Raw genomic sequence first — 20,063 nt, 5'->3', positions numbered from 1 at the left:
TAGTGGTCTGGGGTCCCTCCTGGGAGGCTGGATGAAGGCTGACTGTCCAGGATTGTTGAAAGTCTGGTGGTCTGAGGTAAACCGGAAGCCAAGTGTCCTGGAGGAAGGAAAGACGGGATCTGCTGAGGGAACGGTGGACCGGATGATGCCCTGTAGGTGGACTGTGGGTGGAGGTGGTCTGTGGAGGGTTTGGGGACATCTCTGGTGTTTTTCTTGCTCTTGAAGTAGCGGGCACGTCGATTTTGAAACCAGACCTGTTGATTAGATTGTTGTGTAAAGAAACACCTGGGCGTTGTCCAAGTTACGTACCACAAGGAACATGTCATACCTGGATGTTAGACTCCGGTAGTCCGATTATAGAGGCCAGGGTCTCCTTGGTTTGGATGTCCGGATAATGTGTGACAGAGAAGACCCTCTCCAGCTGGCTCAGCTGAGCTTTGCTGAAAGTCGTGCGCTTTCGGCGGCGTTGGGTCTCTGAGTGGATCCTGTATGGAGCACCATGATGCACTGCAGGACAAAAGTTAGTTATTTCTCACGTTTACTTGTCTGCAGAAATGAACTCAATTTGGAAAAAAGTGAACAATATAGTGACTTGCAAGGATGGTATAAAAGAATAAATGAAATAAACTGTACAAAATGTGGAAGCTGCATATGTTGTCCTCATTTATGGCACAAAAATATTGCTTCCTTGTCTGAAAAAAAATCCAAAAATTCAGCAAAAATTCCCCACATTTCTGATAATTTGCAAAACCTTCAGGAAGAAAATCTCAATGAATCCTTAAAAGTTTCACTTACGTTATATATTTTTTAAAATCCCTCAAATTTGGCAAGAAAATTCTTGTAAATTCTTTCAAAAAATGAGTAAAAATCTTCAAAAAAATCCTAAAAATATCTAAAGCGATTAAATATATATCGGTAAAACTACCAATATTTCTTTAAGAACATTCACAAAAAAATAAACCAAAATCCAATGAAATTCTCTGGATTTTGATTTATTTTTTTGTGTGAATGTTCTAAAGAAACATTTTTAACATTTCTTTTTTCCACCAAAAAATGTTGAAAATGTGGACATCAGAAGTTTCACTGTGATATATATATATATATATATATATATATATATATATATATATATATATATATATATATATATATATATATATATATTTTTTTTTTTCCCCCCACATTTTCAAACTTTAAACCGGCTCAATTTTGACCCACAGGACGACAGGAGGGTCAAGCATCCATAATAATAATAATAAAATGATCATGTTGTAATATCCACTCACCTCTGCAGGAATCCTGTGCGTAATGGTTGTAATTGTCCAGGCATGCAGCGGGCCAGTACTGTCCGGAGTAAAACGGCATCATGTCAGGAACAGGAAAATGCAATTTGTATGCCATGTTTTTTTTTTCCTTCAACCTGTTCTAATGTGAGTTTCAGGTGTGTCTCCTTGTGACCAGGCAGGCAGGACAGGCCAGAGGGTTTTATACTTTCCCTGACAGCCGAGAAACAACGTCTGTCAGGGAAAGCCCCCGCCCCCACCCATGCTTCTCGGTGGATGTTGTCAGTCCTTTAGAAACATGTGGCTTTGATGTGGAGCACACCTATTCATGGCTGTCCGGCTACTAGGTGTCATGTTTGATCCCAGATGAGCCATTAATGCGCCAATTTGGAGCAGGAGGGGCTTGTCCTGACCTAAGCACAGAGAGCTGTATGTTGTAAAGTCGCACACACCAATTAGGTTTTTATGGGTGTAAATGCACGGATTTTAGACTAGATGCAGTATTGTTTTTATCTGTAGTGCTTCCTGTAATCATCTAAAAGTGAAACATGTGGCAGGTAAAGCAACAATCGCTCTTCTCCGACACTCCGGTCTGTGGCACATCCTCTCCTCCACAGCGCGCTGCCTCCTGGTGCGCAGAAGAGAGAGAGGAAAAAGCCGCGGTGTGTGGATGCTGGAAGTGTATTGAGGCGGCTGCCGGAGTGTGAGGCTTCAGTCCGCCATAATGTGCCGAGGTGACAAACTTTTCTTATTCCTGGTCGCTTGCGTTTCCACCGATGGAGACATCAAAACACCGGATAACGCGCAGTCCAATGCACAGCCAGCAGTTCCCAGGCGAGTGCCAGACTCACACAGCGGAGGGGGTCAATGCAAACTGGATGTAAATTTACAGACATGAAGCAGACGCAGAGGTGGAAGCTGCTTGTTTCAGATGTCACACGTGTTGTCTATGAGTTTACTGAAGATGAGGCATTAAATTTGGTGATTAGTTCAATAATCAGTGAAGTAGTTTGAGCACATTTGAGGTACTTTTACTTTACTTAAGTTTCCATGTCCATTTTATTTAGCTGGATACTTTTACTCTAGTACTTCTCAGTAACTAGTTACTCTCCAGATTAGTTACTCTCCATATAAACCCGTTAGGTTTGTTAAATTGCAAACTGACATTTTTTTAGTTGGATTTAAAAATCCTGTTTGTTACAGATATCAGATGTATGATGTAGGCTGGATAAAATGTTTTCCACTAAATCTCAGAGAGAGAGAGAGAGATAGATAGATAGATAGATAGATAGATAGATCTTTTTCATGTGCTTCCCAGTCCAGTGAAAATTGTACATCTCCAAATGTTGTTGCTTGAATGTTTGTGATAATGTGATGGAAAATTGCTGAATATAATCCATTCCGTATAAGTTTTGCAGATACAACCGACACAGCTTTAATCTTCTGCACTGGTCGAGGACATAACCATTGTTACTATGACCTGCTTTCAGGAAGTGATAGTTTAGAGGAGATAGGGATATCTCACAACCCCAGCTCACAAAAGTATTCACTAATGAACACATGTTCCTCAGCCCACCCTTCCCCTTTTCCTTTGTCCTCTTTTCCTTCTTTAAGAGTTCTGTACACTTTCTTATTTTTGTCGCTTGCGTTCTGCTGACCTGGATGCTCTGTTGAACTGCTTGATCTTTCTTGCAAGAATTTAATGGACAAACTCTGTAGTTGAAGACAATCTTTATTATTTCAGAGGTTAGAGATCCTCTGGACCAAAGGCAGATTAAATTTCCAACACAATTAACTGAAGGATGCTTGATCGTTTACTGCTCACTGCTTATTAAGCAGTCAATATAAACTATTTAATAACTCACTTTGATTTGCTATAAAACATCAAAAAGCTGAAAACAGGCCAAACTTATTAACAGTTCTCTTCTTAGGTGGTTCTCAAAGGACAGCAGCACTACAAACATGTGAAACAAATGGTCATATGCAATGTTATGGATTGCTGTAGCTTAAACTACCCTTAATATTATTCCAAAAACACTATATTAAATAATAGTAGAACACTGGCAAGGTTCATCTGCAGGAGCAACACTTTGTGGTGTAATGGTTTTGATAGCTGAATTCAGCTTTGCATACAGCTGTACGGTATAATCCAATATCTGTTTTCATGAGGGCAAAAGCAATTGGATGTGAAAATGATCCACTAGGGGGCAGCATTAGACACCCTGGACAGGTCGCCAGTCTGTCGCAGGGCTACATATACAGACAAACAATCACACTCACACCTACGGGCAATTTAGAGTCATCAATTAACCTCAGCATGTTTTTGGACTGTGGGAGGAAGCCGGAGTATCCAGAGAAAACCCACACATGCACAGGAAGAACATGCAAACTCCATGCAGAAAGATCCCAGGCCAGGGTTTGAACCAGGGATCTCTTTGCTGCAAGGCGAAAGTGCTAACCACTACGCACTGTGCAGCCCCAGAATGCAAACATCACAATGTAAAATGTTATTTAAATATGTTGTAAAACTGAGTATCCAACCGATCTAAAGCAAAAGCAAAATACAGTGATGCAGGAGCATAAGAAAGACAGATACACGGGATACATGGATAGATCACAGTGAAGCTGAACAAATGTAGAAGATTTCCACTGTCTTAAAACAACAAATGATTTTATGGCCAAATGATCATTATTCCTTACAGATGAGCTCAGATAATCTGGAATAAGAAACACTGAGACTGTTTAGGAGATTCATGTTGGCCATAACTGTAAAGTAAAGACTTTTCCTAAGAGTTAACTTGCATCTCTTCAATTTTGAAAGACTTTTTAGTTGATTTTTAACTTGCTACCTACTTTAATATGAACAAATGTCTCTGAAATATCAAGGACAGAATCACAAACTGACATAATGTCCTGTTTTCTTCCATTCTTCCACACATTCTCAGCTCCTGCTGGGCCTCTTTAAATCCCATTTTTACTCTCTGTCCTGCTCTGAAGCCCAGACTTTGCTTCTGACCTCCACATAGAAACACAGAATACACAAACTGTCCTTTTCCCTCAGTGTGTGAAAGCTTCACCTTCATACCTCACAAACTCAGGTGTGCACACAGAGAAACGCCGGGCTCCTGTGTCCACACTCCTCTCTACGACATCAGGGTCGACACTCGGGTGTGAATGACGCTCTGCCCTCCTCTCCGTCACCTTGTCCTCGCTCCCTCCTGACAATACACAAACACTCTGTTTGATGTGGAAACTCTGCTCGTCCTGTCCCGTGCTGTGGAGGCCTCTCTGGATCTGAGACATTGAGGCTGAGTGTGATTCCAGTTTGGCTGTGGATTAAAGGCCCCGAAGCAGGATTCGTGATTCAGTGCAGCTGTAGTTGTCAAATAAAGATGCTGAAATATTATGTGAGCAGAGCTAACAGTGCTGCAGTCCAGCGGGTTAGTGTGACTTCAGCTCCACTCTGGATCAAAGAGTCCACAGTCTTTTGTTGTGAAGATATGCACAGAATTTAACATGAAATCAGACAAATAAATAACATCTGAGGTTTCTTACAACAGAAGAACATCTGTAGCATCTTTAAAAAGGATCCAGTAAGTTTTCTATTCATTGATATTTCATGATTTTAATTCATAACTAGTGTTCAGATACAAATGAAGAGATGAAGACACAAACTTTGCTTATGATCAGATGTCGGAAAATACACATTTTTTTTACAATATGTTTGATTTTAGATCACTTCAAACACACAATTTAAAGTCTGCCGGAGATAAATTGGGTTAACAATGGAACTCCTCTCAAATGATTATCTACTGTTGGTGTTTTGTTGTCATGTTTTCCTCTTGAGCTTCATTTATTTGTACACATATTTAAACATTAAATATGTGCCAAGTTGTAAATGTTATATTCTGTTAGTTGTCACTTTATATATCTGTCAATTAAGCTGTCCTGAGTCAAGGTTTTTGTTGGATTGTCACATTGCTTTTCTCTGAGTAAACATTATTCCAGAACAAGAATATTATTCCAGGATTTCCAGGACTGTCAGACTGAATCATGACATCAGAGAGAATCGCTTGGTGCTGAGATTTAATTCTGCGTGTGACCGATTGGCATCCAATAAAAGATGCAATTAAGTAAGTAAGATAAATTTTTTTCCCCCTTTTTGCACATTTTTTATTTTACAGAAAAACTTCAGCCGAAAAATGCATTATTTTGATAGATAGTTATGTGTTTCATGGAGTTCTGTGATAAAGATCATAGTTGTGCTAAAGTCTGTCGAATGTTCAGTCCAGGTCTGACTGTTGGAGCCACTGGCTGCAGGTCACAGCTAAATATTCTGACATATCTTAATATTGTACTTTTTAACCACACTACAAGCACGAGCACTTCACAAGTACATTTTGCATTTGAAACACACACAGTTCTTGTTAGAAACTGTCAGTAAATACAACATAAAAGTAGAAACAAATACTTGATTTTTTTTACAAATTTTTTGAAAATATTTACAATATTTTTTTACAAATTTGGGGGATTTTTAAAAATAAAACTTTTAAGGAAAACTTTTAAGGAATTATTGGAATTTTCTTCCTGAGGGTTTTGCAAATTTTCATAAATTTTTGGATTTTTTTGGCTGAATTTTTGAATTTCTTTCAGACAAGGAAACAATATTTTTTGGTGCCTGTAAATGAGGACAACAGGAGGGTTAAATTAAATCTGCAAAGTAACTAAAGTTGTAAAATATAATTGAGTAAAAAGTTGTATAAAGTGACAAAAAAAATTTTTTAAAAATCTCTAAATGATAATGGCCTTGAAACTAAGTACATCTACTTAGTTACTTTCTACCACTAATATTACTTCTGTAACAGTTTCAGTGCAGGACCTTTGACTTTTAATTTGTTGTACAGAGTTTTACTTCATCAGAGCTTCAGAAAAACAACATTTGACAGTTTGCAGCTCCTAAAGTAAAGTCCTGGACTGACTGTGACCTGATGGTGGCGCTGCAGACTAAAAGCATGAGTCATTCCTAGTTTTGGAGCCGTTAGTGGCAGTTATTGCAGTCCTGGTTGTGGTATTTCTGTGTGAAGACAAAGAGCTGAATCTACCCCCGGCTGAGGCAGGGGGAGGTCCTGCCCCTGTGGCCAAAGGAGGAGGGACCTAACGGGGGAGGAGGGCTGATCCGCGCCGCTGTCATCATTCCGCTGCTCCGCTGCGCTCCGGTTCACCGTCCGGACAGAGAAGGATCCCGAGAAATCAACTCACATTATAAAGGTAGGAATGAGACAAAAAAAACCATGCAAACAAAAATAACAAACAGCTGAGAGGAGTTTTCTGTGTGTAGTTTGTGATCGAGCAGATAAACAAGCAGCAGGACTGAGGAGGAGGAGGAGGAGGCGATAAACGCAGTTCTAGTTCTGTTATATAACCAGTAGATCAGTAACAGGAGGAGAAGCTGGTCAGTACTGCAGGAGATTGATCAGGAGGATCACTGGAAGCAGCTTTTAAAGTCTTTTTAAAATAACGAAGTGAAGTCTGTGTATCCCGGATGTGTGTGTTTTTTTTTTTATCCTGCCTGCACCTTTAACTGTGAGCCAGCAGCTGATATTCAGTCAACAGCAGGAAGCTCATTCAGGCTGCATCACAATAAATCAATAACAGATCATTAATAAATAAATGTATGTATGCAGGTGAAGTCTGCTTCTATTGCTATGGATGCTTTTAGAGAACTACTGCAGCAGAAGAAGAGCTATTCAGATCTTTATGGTTCTAAAACTGTAATTAAACCACAATAAAGTTTAGTGTCAAACTGAAAAGAGTAATTTATATGTTGAACAAAACAATGTAAAGATGATTGAGAATCTTTTAGGAACTATGTGAAATATCTGGATATACAAAAGAATCCAACAACTCACACAGACTTTGATTTTTTCCCCCGGAAATGCCTAAATTATATTTAAATTACTGGATTTATTTTTCTCTTTCCTTCTTTTTGTTTCATAGTCAGAAAGAATGAATGTAAAAGACTTATTAAAGACAGAAATATGTACTATTATCTGTTAGTTTTGAGGAGCAGTTCTCTGTCCATTTATTCTTTTTCTCGTGTCTGTCACCATTGTTATTTGTTCCTACTGTTTTAAATTCCTCTATTGTGATATGCAAAACCAAGATTGTCAACCTGTTGTTTTAAAATTTAGGTGCTGTTGAATAGCAAGTACACAAGAATCATGAAAATATCAACATTTATTGATTATCTATCAACTTTGCAGTTGGTTGAGGTGTTTGTATTTTACCTTTGACTGCTCTGCACTCTGCTCTGTAGGTCTATCAGTTTTTAAATGGATGAGTCATATAAAATGACTCATGAAATCTGCTCCAGATATTACTTCTGTTTATAGATCACATTTAAAACAACACCTGTTATGCTTCCCAATAGAGAAATAAAACTGTCATTGTAAGTTTACCTAACAAGTTTAAATAGTCAGGTTGAGTCACCACAGTGAGACTTATAATGGGAAATTAGCTGATTATGTGTGATATTACCATCAAATAACATATGCAAAATTATATAAAACACACATTTTCCTGACTAAATAAAAATAGTTAGACTAAGACCAGCAGTAAATATTAAAAAAATAAATGTTTAATACTATAATGTATCATAACATGAAAGCAGCACCTCCTTAATATACTTTCATCATCACTGAACTTCTGCATCAAAAAGTAGAATTTCTCTGTGTTATACTATATTTACAATCTGTGTTTTGTAGCTATGATCTAAATAAAAACATTTAATCAAATTTGACTGGCATCCATCATAAATTTGACCCTTTTCCAACACACACTAACACACAACGCTTTTCTTTTAGTCACATTTTGCTGTTTGTTACAGTTTTCACCACCTTTAATCCCAGCAGAGATGTCTCTATATGTGAATAATTTAGGAATCTGTCAGACTTGATGGATGCTGTTGACAACTACAGTTATTTTTATTGCTCATGTAATCTTGCTTAAATTCATCCAGTTTTGTTCTTTTATACAGTGAAAAAATCAAAGCCACACATGAAGCTCAGCCAGTTTTTCACTGAACCGCTGTGACTTCTTGTTCAGAACCCAGACTAAAACCATCTTGTGCTTTTCATCCGGTGTGAAGGATGTCTCGGGAGCAGCAGGCGGTGGCTCGGGCCAGGAAAGCCTTCGAAACTGGCAGGTCCAAATCTTTAGAGTACCGGATCTGCCAGCTGAAGAACCTGCAGCAGTTGTTCGTCGAGAGGCAGAAAGAGATCGCAGATGCCATCAAGAAAGATCTTAATAAGGTGAGTAGTGAGTGTAAAGTACCTGGTGTCCGACAGGAAGCAAATTAGCATCAGGCTATTTGCTCTTTTTGATGCTGCATATTTTATAAAGACACGAGGATGAGACTTTTTTGGTCTTTTCCACTGTCAGGTTGCAGCACAGCTCAAATAAATTCTACCATCAGCTGCTTCCCATTTGGATCATATCAAACCTGCTGCCAGGAATCTTAGCATCTGCTTTAACAACACCTGTGCAATCATGATTTTTTAAAAATCTTCTTAGAATTATTTTTAAAAAAAGATCTGTTAGTTTTTAAAGACAAAGAGACGCTTTCATCCCCTTACAGCTGGATTGCTGCAGCACTTTTCCCATCCAGAACCAAAAACATAGTGATCGATTCCAGACTGAACCAAGCTCAGCTGACAGAGATTTACCCAGAACCAATATTTACCATCTTTACACTGGTTTCAAATAGATTTTAAGACATTACAGATTAGTCTTTAATGCCCGTCATGGCTTCTCTCTGAGCTCTCACACTGCTAGAGGTCAGGTAAAGGTAAAAGTGCTTCCAGTCAGGGTCCTGAGGCTGTAGAATGATCTGATCAAGGACTTCAGGACTTTTAAGCACCTTCTTTAAACATAATTTTATCAGAGAGCCTTTCTTGAGTAGAGTTTTGGTTTCCTTTGACCTGTCTTTCACTTACGTTTACCATCTGATGATGATTTTATGACTTGTCTTTTCATTTTTTGTCGTCCCTGTGAAATACTGTTCAATCAGAAATTTGACATGTCCCCTATAAATGAGGATTATTATTATTCTGTCTGCCTTTGAATTTTCTTTAGATGATATGAACAACAGAATTAAAAATCTGACTCTTATGAAGATCTGCTGAGAAACATCTAAGAAACAAATCAGATCACTGAAGACGACCGATGTGGAACATGTGCGAGATGCAGATATGATCTCCACAAAGGATGAGATTACACTAGCTAGAAGAAATTCTGAATATGAGATGGGATCAACTAGGTTTTAAAGCTTTTTTTCGTTATCTAGATAGGAGCAGTTTAGTGAAAAATCCATCAGCTATGAGCAGGTCCTTGTCTTTGTCCTCAGAGCGAGCAGGGGGCTCAGCTGTATGAGACTCTGGGTCTGGAGGGGGAGATCGGTCTGGCCCTCAGGAAGCTGAAGGAGTGGGCAGCGCCTCGGCGTGTGGAGAAGAACCTGCTGACCCTCTCGGACACCGTCTACATCCAGCCGGAGCCGCTGGGCGTCGTGCTGATCATCGGGGCCTGGAACTACCCCTGGGCCGTTACCATCCAGCCGCTCGTCGGCGCCATCGCTGCAGGTATCGTTGGATGTGCTGTGGGTCAAAGAGCAGCGTGTGACGTAATAATATGTCAGCATTTTAGTAGCCTGGCGACACGTCAGAGTCATGTAACTGTCTGGAGATCAAACAGGCAAAGACCACAGCAGCTCTATCAGGCTGTGGATCCAGTTCTGTCTTTTTCTTCCTACGGTTCCCAGGCCTATTGAGTTCCCTTGTCTTGTGATCATAACCACTCCAGTTCCCTTTTTGTCAAGCGCATTGCCAAATGTCCTTTATTCTCTTTCAGCTTGCGATTAGTGGGTCAAAGGCCACAATGTGAACTTTATGCTGCCATCATGAAAGCGGAGCTGTTGAGATTAGCAACAGTCAAAGTTAAAAAAGGAATTTAAATGAGGCATTTTTGTTACATGAAGGTAATCATATACTTACTGTGTCCTGATATTAGTGTATGTGTGAACATGTGTGTGCGTTGTTCCCATCAGACTCAGTTAAACCACAGCTCCAGAGTAATTTGACACTCAAAGGGAGTCACTGCTACTTCCATATGCTGCACGGCTGTTTACAGGACATTCTATTTTTTCATAGTATATTTTACAGTTTGTCATACATTTTGTACTTCAGTATATTTTTTTACTTTACTTACTTAATTTCTGCTTACTTATTTGTATTGTGGTGGTCATTTAAGTCTTTCTGCTGCTGTAACAACAGAATTTAACCAAGGGATCAGAAAAGTATTTCTATTCTATTCTATTCTATTCTATTCTATTCTATGCTTGTGAAGAATTAATTTCCATCTCTAAAGCTCCCACAGACTGCTTCTATAGAGGCTCTAAATCAAGTGTTTGGGCTCAGCTCTCAGCACTTTTCTGATGCAAACCTCAGTGGGAGGAGTTTTCTTCTCTTTAGCATGACACTGCAGGAATCTGTACTAACGTGTTGGTTTTTTTCAAATCTAAAACTATACATGTCAGTGCTATAAAGGCGTCCACAGGTGGACGTCTCATTTGTATTTCATTTGGATAAATCCTTTGAAGGCTGGAGAAGTGCAGCTCATGCACTAAATGTTTGCACAGTTTGGACTTTATCCTTTCCTCCCGCAGTATCAGATCTTACACAACACACTGAGCTGCCGGCTATCAGCTCAGTGGGTCAGAAGTCTTCAGATTAACTGCACAGATATGGAATCATAAAAACAAGACTAGGTAAAAGGTATGCATCGTGATCATAGAATAAAACACTAATATGAGCCTGTGATGTTTATTCATTGTATGTTTATTGCAGTAAAACTAAAAAGCAGTTTGACAGAGCAATTTAAGGGACTGTGCTTTCCAGTTCATGTCTTTTCTGCTTATCTACAAATAAATGCTGTCATATCAGCAAAAATGCACTGATTTAAGTAAAGCAGATAGAAACAGATCACTGATAGAGCTATGCAATGTGCAGATAATAATATATATGCCCCCAAACAAAAAATCCCACGTGTGTAACATTACTCGTTCGTATTTATCAGATAAACCTGCCTGTCAAATTGGGTTTCACTTTGTCTTTGCATGTCAGAGATAAACCTCAGTAACATTAAGGGTGTGCAAATGACGCAAACAGCAATCAGAGTATCAATAAAAATCCATGAAGCAACAAAGTGAGGCTGCCAGTAGAGACAAAGGTGAACAATCTGAGATCCAGTCAGACTCAGAAAACATCCTAATTTAGTTAATCTCATGAGGGCATCAAATGTGAGCTGTCCTAATGGTGCAGAAGGAGGTAATAAATCCTAAACGTTGATAGATAATGAGGTCATGAGGAGGCTCAATGCCAAGTGAACTTTGTTGTTGGATGTTTGTCATTGGTCTTGTCTACAGTTTTAAGATTTAAATCCTTAATTTTAGAAACACAACGGCATTTTTTCTTTTATCTTCCCCATAATCCCAAAATCTAAAGTTGTTCTTAATGCCAAGAAAACCAAATTTATGATCTTTTCCACCAGATATTGCTAACAGTCAAATTCAGATGGGGTTTTAACTGAACAGGTATCATCCTACAAGTACTAGGCGCTGGATATCTGGTAGATAGACTGTCCTTTTAAGTAATATTGATCCTAGTGGGAAAAAAAGGAGGTTAACTGAGTTTTAATATCAAAATAGGGCCTGCTTTAATTTAGCAATTCAGAAAACACCTGTAAAGGTTACATTCTTAAGTGTAGGAAATAATTTATACGCATTCTGTTGTCTCCACTTTGCTGCTTTCCTTCATTTCATGTCCAACTCATTGTCCAGCACACATTACCGTTTATTTTATGATCTGGTGTCTTGACCTTCTTTAATTCTAAGGAGACAGCTTTAGTGACATATTATTTACAAGAGAATATTTGGTAAAATCCCTTTTAACTTGTATATACATCAATTCCTGACAGCTGTTATGATTTTCACTTATCTAATTAGCTGCCTCACACAGTGCTTAGGATTTATTTTGAACGTGGTGGAGCAGCTTTGTCCTATTTTTGTGCCCTTGTCCTTGAATAACCTTCAGAGCAGTTTGCTGATTTTGTGTCCCTGGGAGAGTTCAAAACTCTGAATAAAAAATGTGTATCTAAAAGTGCAGTCGCTATTCCTGAGCTGGATTTGTCTGTATTTGTAGTTCCTTGGTTGTTTTATTGTGATTTACTACAATCAATTTTACAGTTTTTGTAACTTTTGTAGTCAGATCTCATTTGAAAAACAGACTAAAGTTGTTCACTCTCTTGGTTCTCGACAAACTGCAATAAAGAGTATAAAATCAGTGTTTCTGTCTTGTCACATGTGCTGCCTCCTCTCGTTGACCTGTCCAGGTAATGCAGCTGTGGTGAAGCCCTCAGAGGTCTGTGTTCACACCGCAAAACTCATGGAGGACCTGCTGCCGCTTTACATCGACAAAGTAAGTACAAGTGTCACAACATTAGCTTAATATTCATGAAAACAGACACTGTTATTGGTCACTGAATGTAAGAATGCTGTAGTTTATTGAGCTGACCGTACATAGTTCAGGTATATTATTTGCAGAGTTAGGCCTTTTTAATCCTTGTCTGACACAAAATAAGATAAAAAAAACCAACAATCTTCAGTTACAAAAAAATTAACAAAAGTTGCATTTGTGCTGATAGCTTTTGGGCTGCTTTTCTGCTGGATTTGTATGTACTGATACAGTATAGCAGGCATGGGAAACTATTTTTCTTTTCATTATTTCTCCACCAAAGAACGCAGAGGAGGTATGCGAGGATCAGTGTCTGTCTGTCTGTCTGTCTGTCTGTCTGTCTGTCTGATTACTCAAAAACAGATTAACGGATTTACATGGAATTTTCAGGGAAGATCAGAAATGACACAAGGACCAAGTGATTAGATTTTGGCAGTGATGCGGCTTATAGTCTGGATCCTGGATTTGTTAAATATTTCTGTATCGTTGCAAGATAGCGGCTCTGCGTCACTGTAACCATGACAACAAGTGAACACTACATCAGCTGCCTGCTGATAATCACATGATGGCAATCCTACAAATCTACCGCTACGGATTTACTGGGACTTATCCGTTGGAAATGATACAAGGAATCAAGTCCATCAATTCCTGCTGCCTGCTACATATTTAGGTCACACAATTCGGTATCCGTACATAACGTACACATTCCTGTGCTCAGTGCAAAGTCATTTTGTTTGTGGGTCCATCTATATTAAATATCCACATTCTATGTTGCTGTGATTTCTGATCATCAATAACTAATAAACTAATGCTGTATTTCTGACATTGTCTTATGGGGGAATGAACAGCCTTGGTGGAATACTGCACTTTCTAGTTAAATTCTTTAATTCAGTGTAAAACAAATGAAATATTGATAATAAAACACAGCATATCCAGAAGCTGCTGTTTACTATAAGAGCTTTACAAGCAAAACTGTGCATACAAAGGTCCGTAACAGGTGAAGTATTTGTTTTTTAGTGTTTACTTTGCTTTTATAATGTGTAAATAATCAGGAGCAAGTTGTATCCTCATCTCTATTTTTTCTGCAAACCACCAAAACAGAATGAAACCAAATGACCATGTGTCTTACAAAATGTAAATGATGTCTGAGCTGTAAAGGACCTTGTGATGTCTGAATGTGTATCTCCTCCTGTGTATCAGGAGCTTTATCCTGTAGTAACCGGAGGAGTACCAGAGACCCAGGAGCTGCTCCGTCAGAGATTCGATCACATTTTCTACACCGGCAACAGCACAGTGGGCAAAATAATCATGGAGGCTGCTGCCAAAAACCTGACGCCGGTGACCCTGGAGCTTGGCGGGAAGAGTCCCTGCTACATCGACAAGAACTGTGACATCAGCGTAGCCTGCAGGTCAGAGTAATGTTCAAGTACCATTTTTAAATCCAGTTTCTGCTGTCACTCTTCCTTGATGACACTCTGCTGTTAACTTTTCTGCTGCTGCGTAGACGTGTCGCCTGGGGAAAGTACACCAACTGTGGTCAGACCTGCATCGCCCCAGACTACATCCTTTGTGAGCCCAGCATCCAGGACCGAGTCATCGAAGAGGTCAAGAAGTCCATTAAGGTACTGAAGACATGAAGACACTGCTCTAAATGAAGAATCTTTACACTGCAGAACCACATCAATCTGTTTATTCTATTATAAAAGACCACCAAATGAATAATCACTCAACCTGTAGTATCTGAAAGTCTGGAGATCTTCATGTGGAAGACATCTAACCCTTCCTCTGTTAACTCACGACTATTTGGAATGATTTTTGCAGGAGTTCTACACAGACAACCCAAAGACCTGCCCTGACTACGGACGCATCATCAACCAGCGCCACTTCAAAAGGATCATGAACTTGCTGGGCGACAGCACCATCGCTGCAGGAGGAGAAAATGATGAGTCGGCCTGCTACATAGGTAATATTTCTCACGGCCACCAACTTTTCCCATGAAAATCAGACCGTAACTATCTACCAGGTTTACTCATGAGATATAGCGCTGTCGACTGTGGCAAAATAATTCTCCCATCAGCATTTTTAGGGGACACCATTGCTGTATCATTGGCTTAACTCTGCCCAAGATGATTGTGATTTGTTAAAGAAATACAAACAGCTAGATGTTTTTCCCTTGTAGCAGAATGACAATAAGATGGGACAATTCAGACACCAAGGGCAGGAAGAAGAGTAATAACGGGATAATGGGGCTAATGCTTGGATCGGTCACCTGGAATCTGGGACTGAAGGTTTAGGGTTTTACCTGGGCAGATGTAGAGACAGGTTTAGAAAGATCCTCAGGTCTGGTAGCCAGAATGAGACAGAAAAGGCAGGAGTGGAATCATCTGTGGCATGCATGAGCAGAATCTATGTTCTTGCCAAATGAAGAAGTCATATCAGAGCATTTGGAGCAGCCTGGATGAACCTGATGTTCTGTAAGTGGTGAAGATCTGCTCAGGCTGCAGCACTTCTGTCCTTTTAATAAAACACAAAGTAGGAGACAGTAACTGGCTGCAGGCGAGGGAGGACTGAAGGCAAAAGCTGGAGACATAACAACCTGAGTATGTGCTCAGGGGCCTCAACAGCATCATCAGGGATTTTTTTTCTTGGCTTTTACACTGGAAAAAATGCTCCTCTCAAAGCAAGAAAAAAAACTTATCTCAAGGAACTTTTACTTTGAAATAAGTAAAAAAAATCTGCCAGTAGAACAAGTGAAAAATGGCTCAGTAAGATTTCTTGAAATAAGATATGATATTTAAAATATCAAGATCTTAAAATTAGCTGGGAAAACTTATTTTATGCTAGATTTTACCAGGATTGTCAAGTTTAGGTGTCTTAAAATAAGCCAGACATGCTAAAAAAAAAAAAGCTAGCAGTTTTTCACTCAAAAATAGATTTTTGCTTTCATGTAACCTCCTAATTTGAGATATATTAACTCTCCTGTTGTCCTCATTTATGGGCACCAAAAAATATTTTTTCCTTGTCTAAAAGAAAATCTGCAAAAAATTCCCCAAATTTCTGAAAATTTGCAAATTCCTTAAAAGTTTTCCTTAAAAGTTTTATTTTTTTAAAAAAATCCCCAAATTTGGCAAGAAAATTCTTGTAAATATTTTTTAAAAATGAGTAAAAATCTCCAAAAAAATCCTAGAAATATCTAGTGAATATGTATATACCAGTAAAACCTCTAATATTTACTTTTAGAACATTCACAAAAAAATCAAACAAAATCCAGCGAAATTCGCTGGAATTTTTTTTAATGAATGTTCTTAAAGAAACATTTTTAACATTTCTTTTTTTCCACCAAAAATTTTTCTGAAATTTCCCAAAAATGTAGAAAATGTGGACATCAGAAGTTTCACTGTGAAAATATATTTTTTTCCACATTTCAAACTTTAAAACGGGTCAATTTTGACCTGCAGGACAACACCAGGATTTAAACTTATTTTGAGTCTTCTTGTAAAATTCAACTCAAAGCAAGATAATTTCAAGATTATTTGACTTAACAAGATATTTAAGATGCGTTATCGTAAAACAAGTCCCTCCATCTTGCTAAAATGTCACTTGTTAAGTGAATTTATCTTAAATCAAGTGGGATGAGACATTTTGACTCAAAATAAGACAAATAGACTTGGTAAGATTTTCAGTTTTTGCAGTGTATTCATGCAATCACACATAAAACATGATTAACGGCGTTTCTGTTCTGTATTTAGCTCCCACAATTCTGCGGGACGTGAAGCCAGAAGCGAGTGTGATGCAGGAGGAGATATTTGGACCCGTGCTTCCCATCCTGACAGTCAGCGGTTTGGACGAAGCGATCAAGTTCATCAATAAGAGAGAGAAACCTCTGGCCCTCTACATCTTCTCTACAGACGAAAAGGTTTCACACACAAAACACAGCACACATGCACGACAAAGTAGCAGAATGAGAGCAGCAATTAGATTTAGTCTCATGTTCAACTTGATTCTTTTCTTTTCCTCGCTAAAGTTGGTAAATAAAGTGAGAGATGAGACTTCCAGTGGAGGAATGGTGGCCAACGACTGTCTCGTACACTTTTCTATCAGCTCTCTGCCCTTCGGAGGAGTAGGTGAGTAAACACATACAGAGAGACACTGAACTAAAAATGAGGTTACTGACTTCCTCACTCATTTATTCTGCCTAGGGACAGAAGTCTGAATGAGTAGATTGATATGTCTTACTTGGGCAAGCAAGGGGTGGGAAGATGTTCTCAAAAATACTATAAATACTATATTTAACCCTCGTGTCATCCTGTGGGTCAAAATTGATCCATTTTAAAGTTTGAAAATGTGGACAGAACATATATTTTCACAGTGAAACTTCTGATGTCCATATTTTCAGCATTTTTGGTAAATTTTTGAATTTTTTTATTGGAAAAAAAATGTTAAAAATGTTTCTTAGGAACATTCATAAAAAAATCAACCAAAATCCAGCGAAATTTGCTGGATTATGGTTGATTTTTTTATGAATGTTCTTAAGAAAATATTAGAAGTCTTACTGATATATATGTAATCACTTTAGATATTTTTAGGATTTTTTTGGTAGATTTTTACTATTTTTTTGGAAATATTCACAAGAATTTTCTTACCAAATTTTGGGGATATTTTTTTTAAAAAACTTTTAAGGGAAACTTTTAAGGAATAATTGGAATTTTCTTTCTGAAGGTTTTGCAAATTTTCAGAAATTTGTGGATTTTTTTTCTGAATTTTTGGATTTTTTTTCAGACAAGGATACAATATTTTTTGATGCCTGTAAATGAAGACAACAGGAGGGTTAAAGAACAGTTTCAAAATCTGCACACTTCTCTGCACGTTCACACAAGACTGAAAAAGACAAGCTGTCAGATTTAATGCTTTAAAGCAACAACTATAAATCATCACTGAAGAACAGTTTTCCAAAGAAAACTCAATTTTTTATAGCCTGATTTTGTACCCTTGAAATATCCAATTTACGATCAAATACTGGATCCAACTTCAAAAGGATTCTCAATATTGTAACAGTTGCTTTGAAAGAGGAATAGTTTCACATAGCCAGACCTTTCTTTAGAGCTGATACAGCACTACGGAGAATAAAGCAATCAATCTGACTTGTGTCCACACAATCAAACGACCTCCACCTCTACTTCACGTACAGGAAACAGCGGTATGGGCAGCTACCACGGCAAGTTCAGCTTTGACAACCTGAGCCACATGCGCAGTTGTGTCATCAAACAGCTGAAGATGGAGGGAGTCAACAGCATGCGCTACCCGCCTCACACCGCCAAGAAACTGGGCTGGGCGCGTTTCTTCATCCTGAAGACCGCCGACTTCGGCTGGATGAAGAAGATGTTGATCTTCGCTATGCTGGCTGTGGTGGCTGCTGTTGTGATCCAGGTGAGTTATCGAGGCAGAGAGAAACTGACTTCACTCTGAGAAAATTTTACTCAGCGATGAACTGCAGAACAGCCGAAACATGGCTGTAGTCTGTTTGCATTTTATTTTGTTCTTATTGAAGCCAAATTAGCAATCTCTGTGACTGAAGCTCCTGCCATCTGTGCCCCAACAGTGAACGTTCTTTCAAAGTCATGAAAATCAGAATCTACTGAGCCTCTTCAGCATTTTTATACAGGTCACAGAACAAAAATGTGTGCTAACTGCTTAATTGCACCTTACAACGTGCAGAAGCATTTGCATTAGTTGTGACTCTTCAATCATTTGGTCAAGTTTTTCCTTTAATCTGTCATCCCTCTGTATGCAAACTTTGATGCAGGTCATCTACTTTTGGTGGAGTGTTTTTCTCCTGTAGTATTTCTGTCTTTTTTGGAAGAAAAAAGATTTTTAGAGGACAACATTTTCTCTCCTCTGCCTTCTCCTAACCTTCACCCTCAAGACTGGACCCAAACAGGAAGTTAAAACTCTTCTCCTCAGATGCACCAGTGGGCAAAAACACCACAGCTTATCTCCAAGATACTCCTCAGACATTCTGCAATGCCGAGCAAGAAAGCGATTAAAGAGAAGCCACTAATTGACTCCTTTGTTTTTTTCAGAATTATCTCCGTTGAAGACACCCTGCTGCCTCCCACAAAGCATGTCTGCCTTCTCCTCTGCTCAATTAGAGAAGGAAAGATGCATTTCAACACATCAACAAGTTTCTGCATGAATCAAACCAGTGTCTGCAATTTCAAGCTGCGCTGAGACGGGGAATGTTTCAGGTGTTGCCTTAATTCATTTTACATTTCAGCAGCGGTGTGAGAAGTTTCATGGAGCTCACTGTAAGGAGCAACTTATTTTCATGAAGGAAATTATTTATTCTCATGTATGGCTCTTACATTTGTATTCAGCATCACTACATTTCATTTGAAGCTGGTAGATCAGGTTTCCATCCTGAAATACTTACATAGAGAAAAGGGATTTTTAATGAAGTACGATTCCCGGTTATTTCACTTTACTTGTAGCGTTTAATCTTCAGGTGAAGGTCCAGAAAGATGAAGTTTAATAATATTCTGTTTTAGTGAAGGATCATCTTTTAATTTCAGCCTGAAGGTACTTTATTGTTCCTGCCCAGTGCAGGGTTTTTCCAGTTCTTTCTGGCTGATGGCAGAGATGAAGAAGAAGAGATGAAGACAAAATGTCAAAAAGTTTATCAACCTTAGAGTAGACTTCAACTCACAGGATTACCTGAAGATGATGTTTTTTATTTTTTTTAAAACACCTGAAACAAACTTAAGCAACCGTATAAATTATTTTTTTAATCAACAGCTGCAGTTTTTAAATGTGATTTATGACACCGTTAAAATTGTATCTTCTTTGTAACTGATAATGGAATAAATATACATGTATTTCTATTTTAACATTCAAATAAACAGATTTATACATGTAGTAGTTTATTTGATTCATTTCTAATATTATTATTATCTATTTTGTTGGAATTAGTTTCTTAATTTTCTGTAATCGTTGGCCCTTCTGCCCTCTGTTAAGATCAGTTTAAGTCTTTTACATAATCATAGAACTAATCTGCCTCTTTTGCAGCAAATGCAGAAGATATTTAAGTGAAAATCCATTTTTACTGTGCTTTGAGCTTAAACATGGAGGTGTAAAGTAAAATAGTTAAAGTAGAAGTTAAAATGTAAAGAGATATTTATTTCTTCCATTCATCAAGATTTACCCATAAGTGGATCGACTC

At 38.4% G+C, this 20,063-nt stretch overlaps 1 protein-coding gene across 1 annotated transcript; it reads left to right on the top strand.

The window, feature by feature from the left end:
• Positions 1–6,387: 6,387 nt before the first annotated feature.
• aldh3a2b (aldehyde dehydrogenase 3 family, member A2b) lies at positions 6,388–19,759 on the top strand. The gene is made up of 11 exons (XM_022206592.2): positions 6,388–6,551; positions 8,431–8,593; positions 9,688–9,919; positions 12,726–12,811; positions 14,048–14,256; positions 14,352–14,469; positions 14,669–14,810; positions 16,597–16,763; positions 16,872–16,971; positions 18,036–18,274; positions 18,928–19,759. The coding sequence occupies exons 2-11, from the start codon at positions 8,432–8,434 to the stop codon at positions 18,940–18,942; spliced, it is 1,470 nt and encodes a 489-aa protein (XP_022062284.1). The 5' UTR covers positions 6,388–6,551; position 8,431; the 3' UTR covers positions 18,943–19,759.
• The last annotated feature ends 304 nt before the right edge of the window (positions 19,760–20,063 follow it).

This window comes from Acanthochromis polyacanthus, chromosome 17 (genome assembly GCF_021347895.1).
Source record: "Acanthochromis polyacanthus isolate Apoly-LR-REF ecotype Palm Island chromosome 17, KAUST_Apoly_ChrSc, whole genome shotgun sequence".
NCBI lineage: Eukaryota > Metazoa > Chordata > Actinopteri > Pomacentridae > Acanthochromis > Acanthochromis polyacanthus.
Note: the sequence above shows the minus strand (reverse complement) of the source record. Positions and strands in the feature narration are given on the sequence as shown.

Excerpts from the sequence above, each read along its gene's own strand:
- aldh3a2b (XM_022206592.2), top strand. The coding sequence starts at position 8,432 with ATGTCTCGGGAGCAGCAGGCGGTGGCTCGGGCCAGGAAAGCCTTCGAA. Across the intron at positions 14,257-14,351 it reads GACATCAGCGTAGCCTGCAG|ACGTGTCGCCTGGGGAAAGT; the intron begins GTCAGAGTAATG and ends GCTGCTGCGTAG. Across the intron at positions 14,470-14,668 it reads AGGTCAAGAAGTCCATTAAG|GAGTTCTACACAGACAACCC; the intron begins GTACTGAAGACA and ends TGATTTTTGCAG.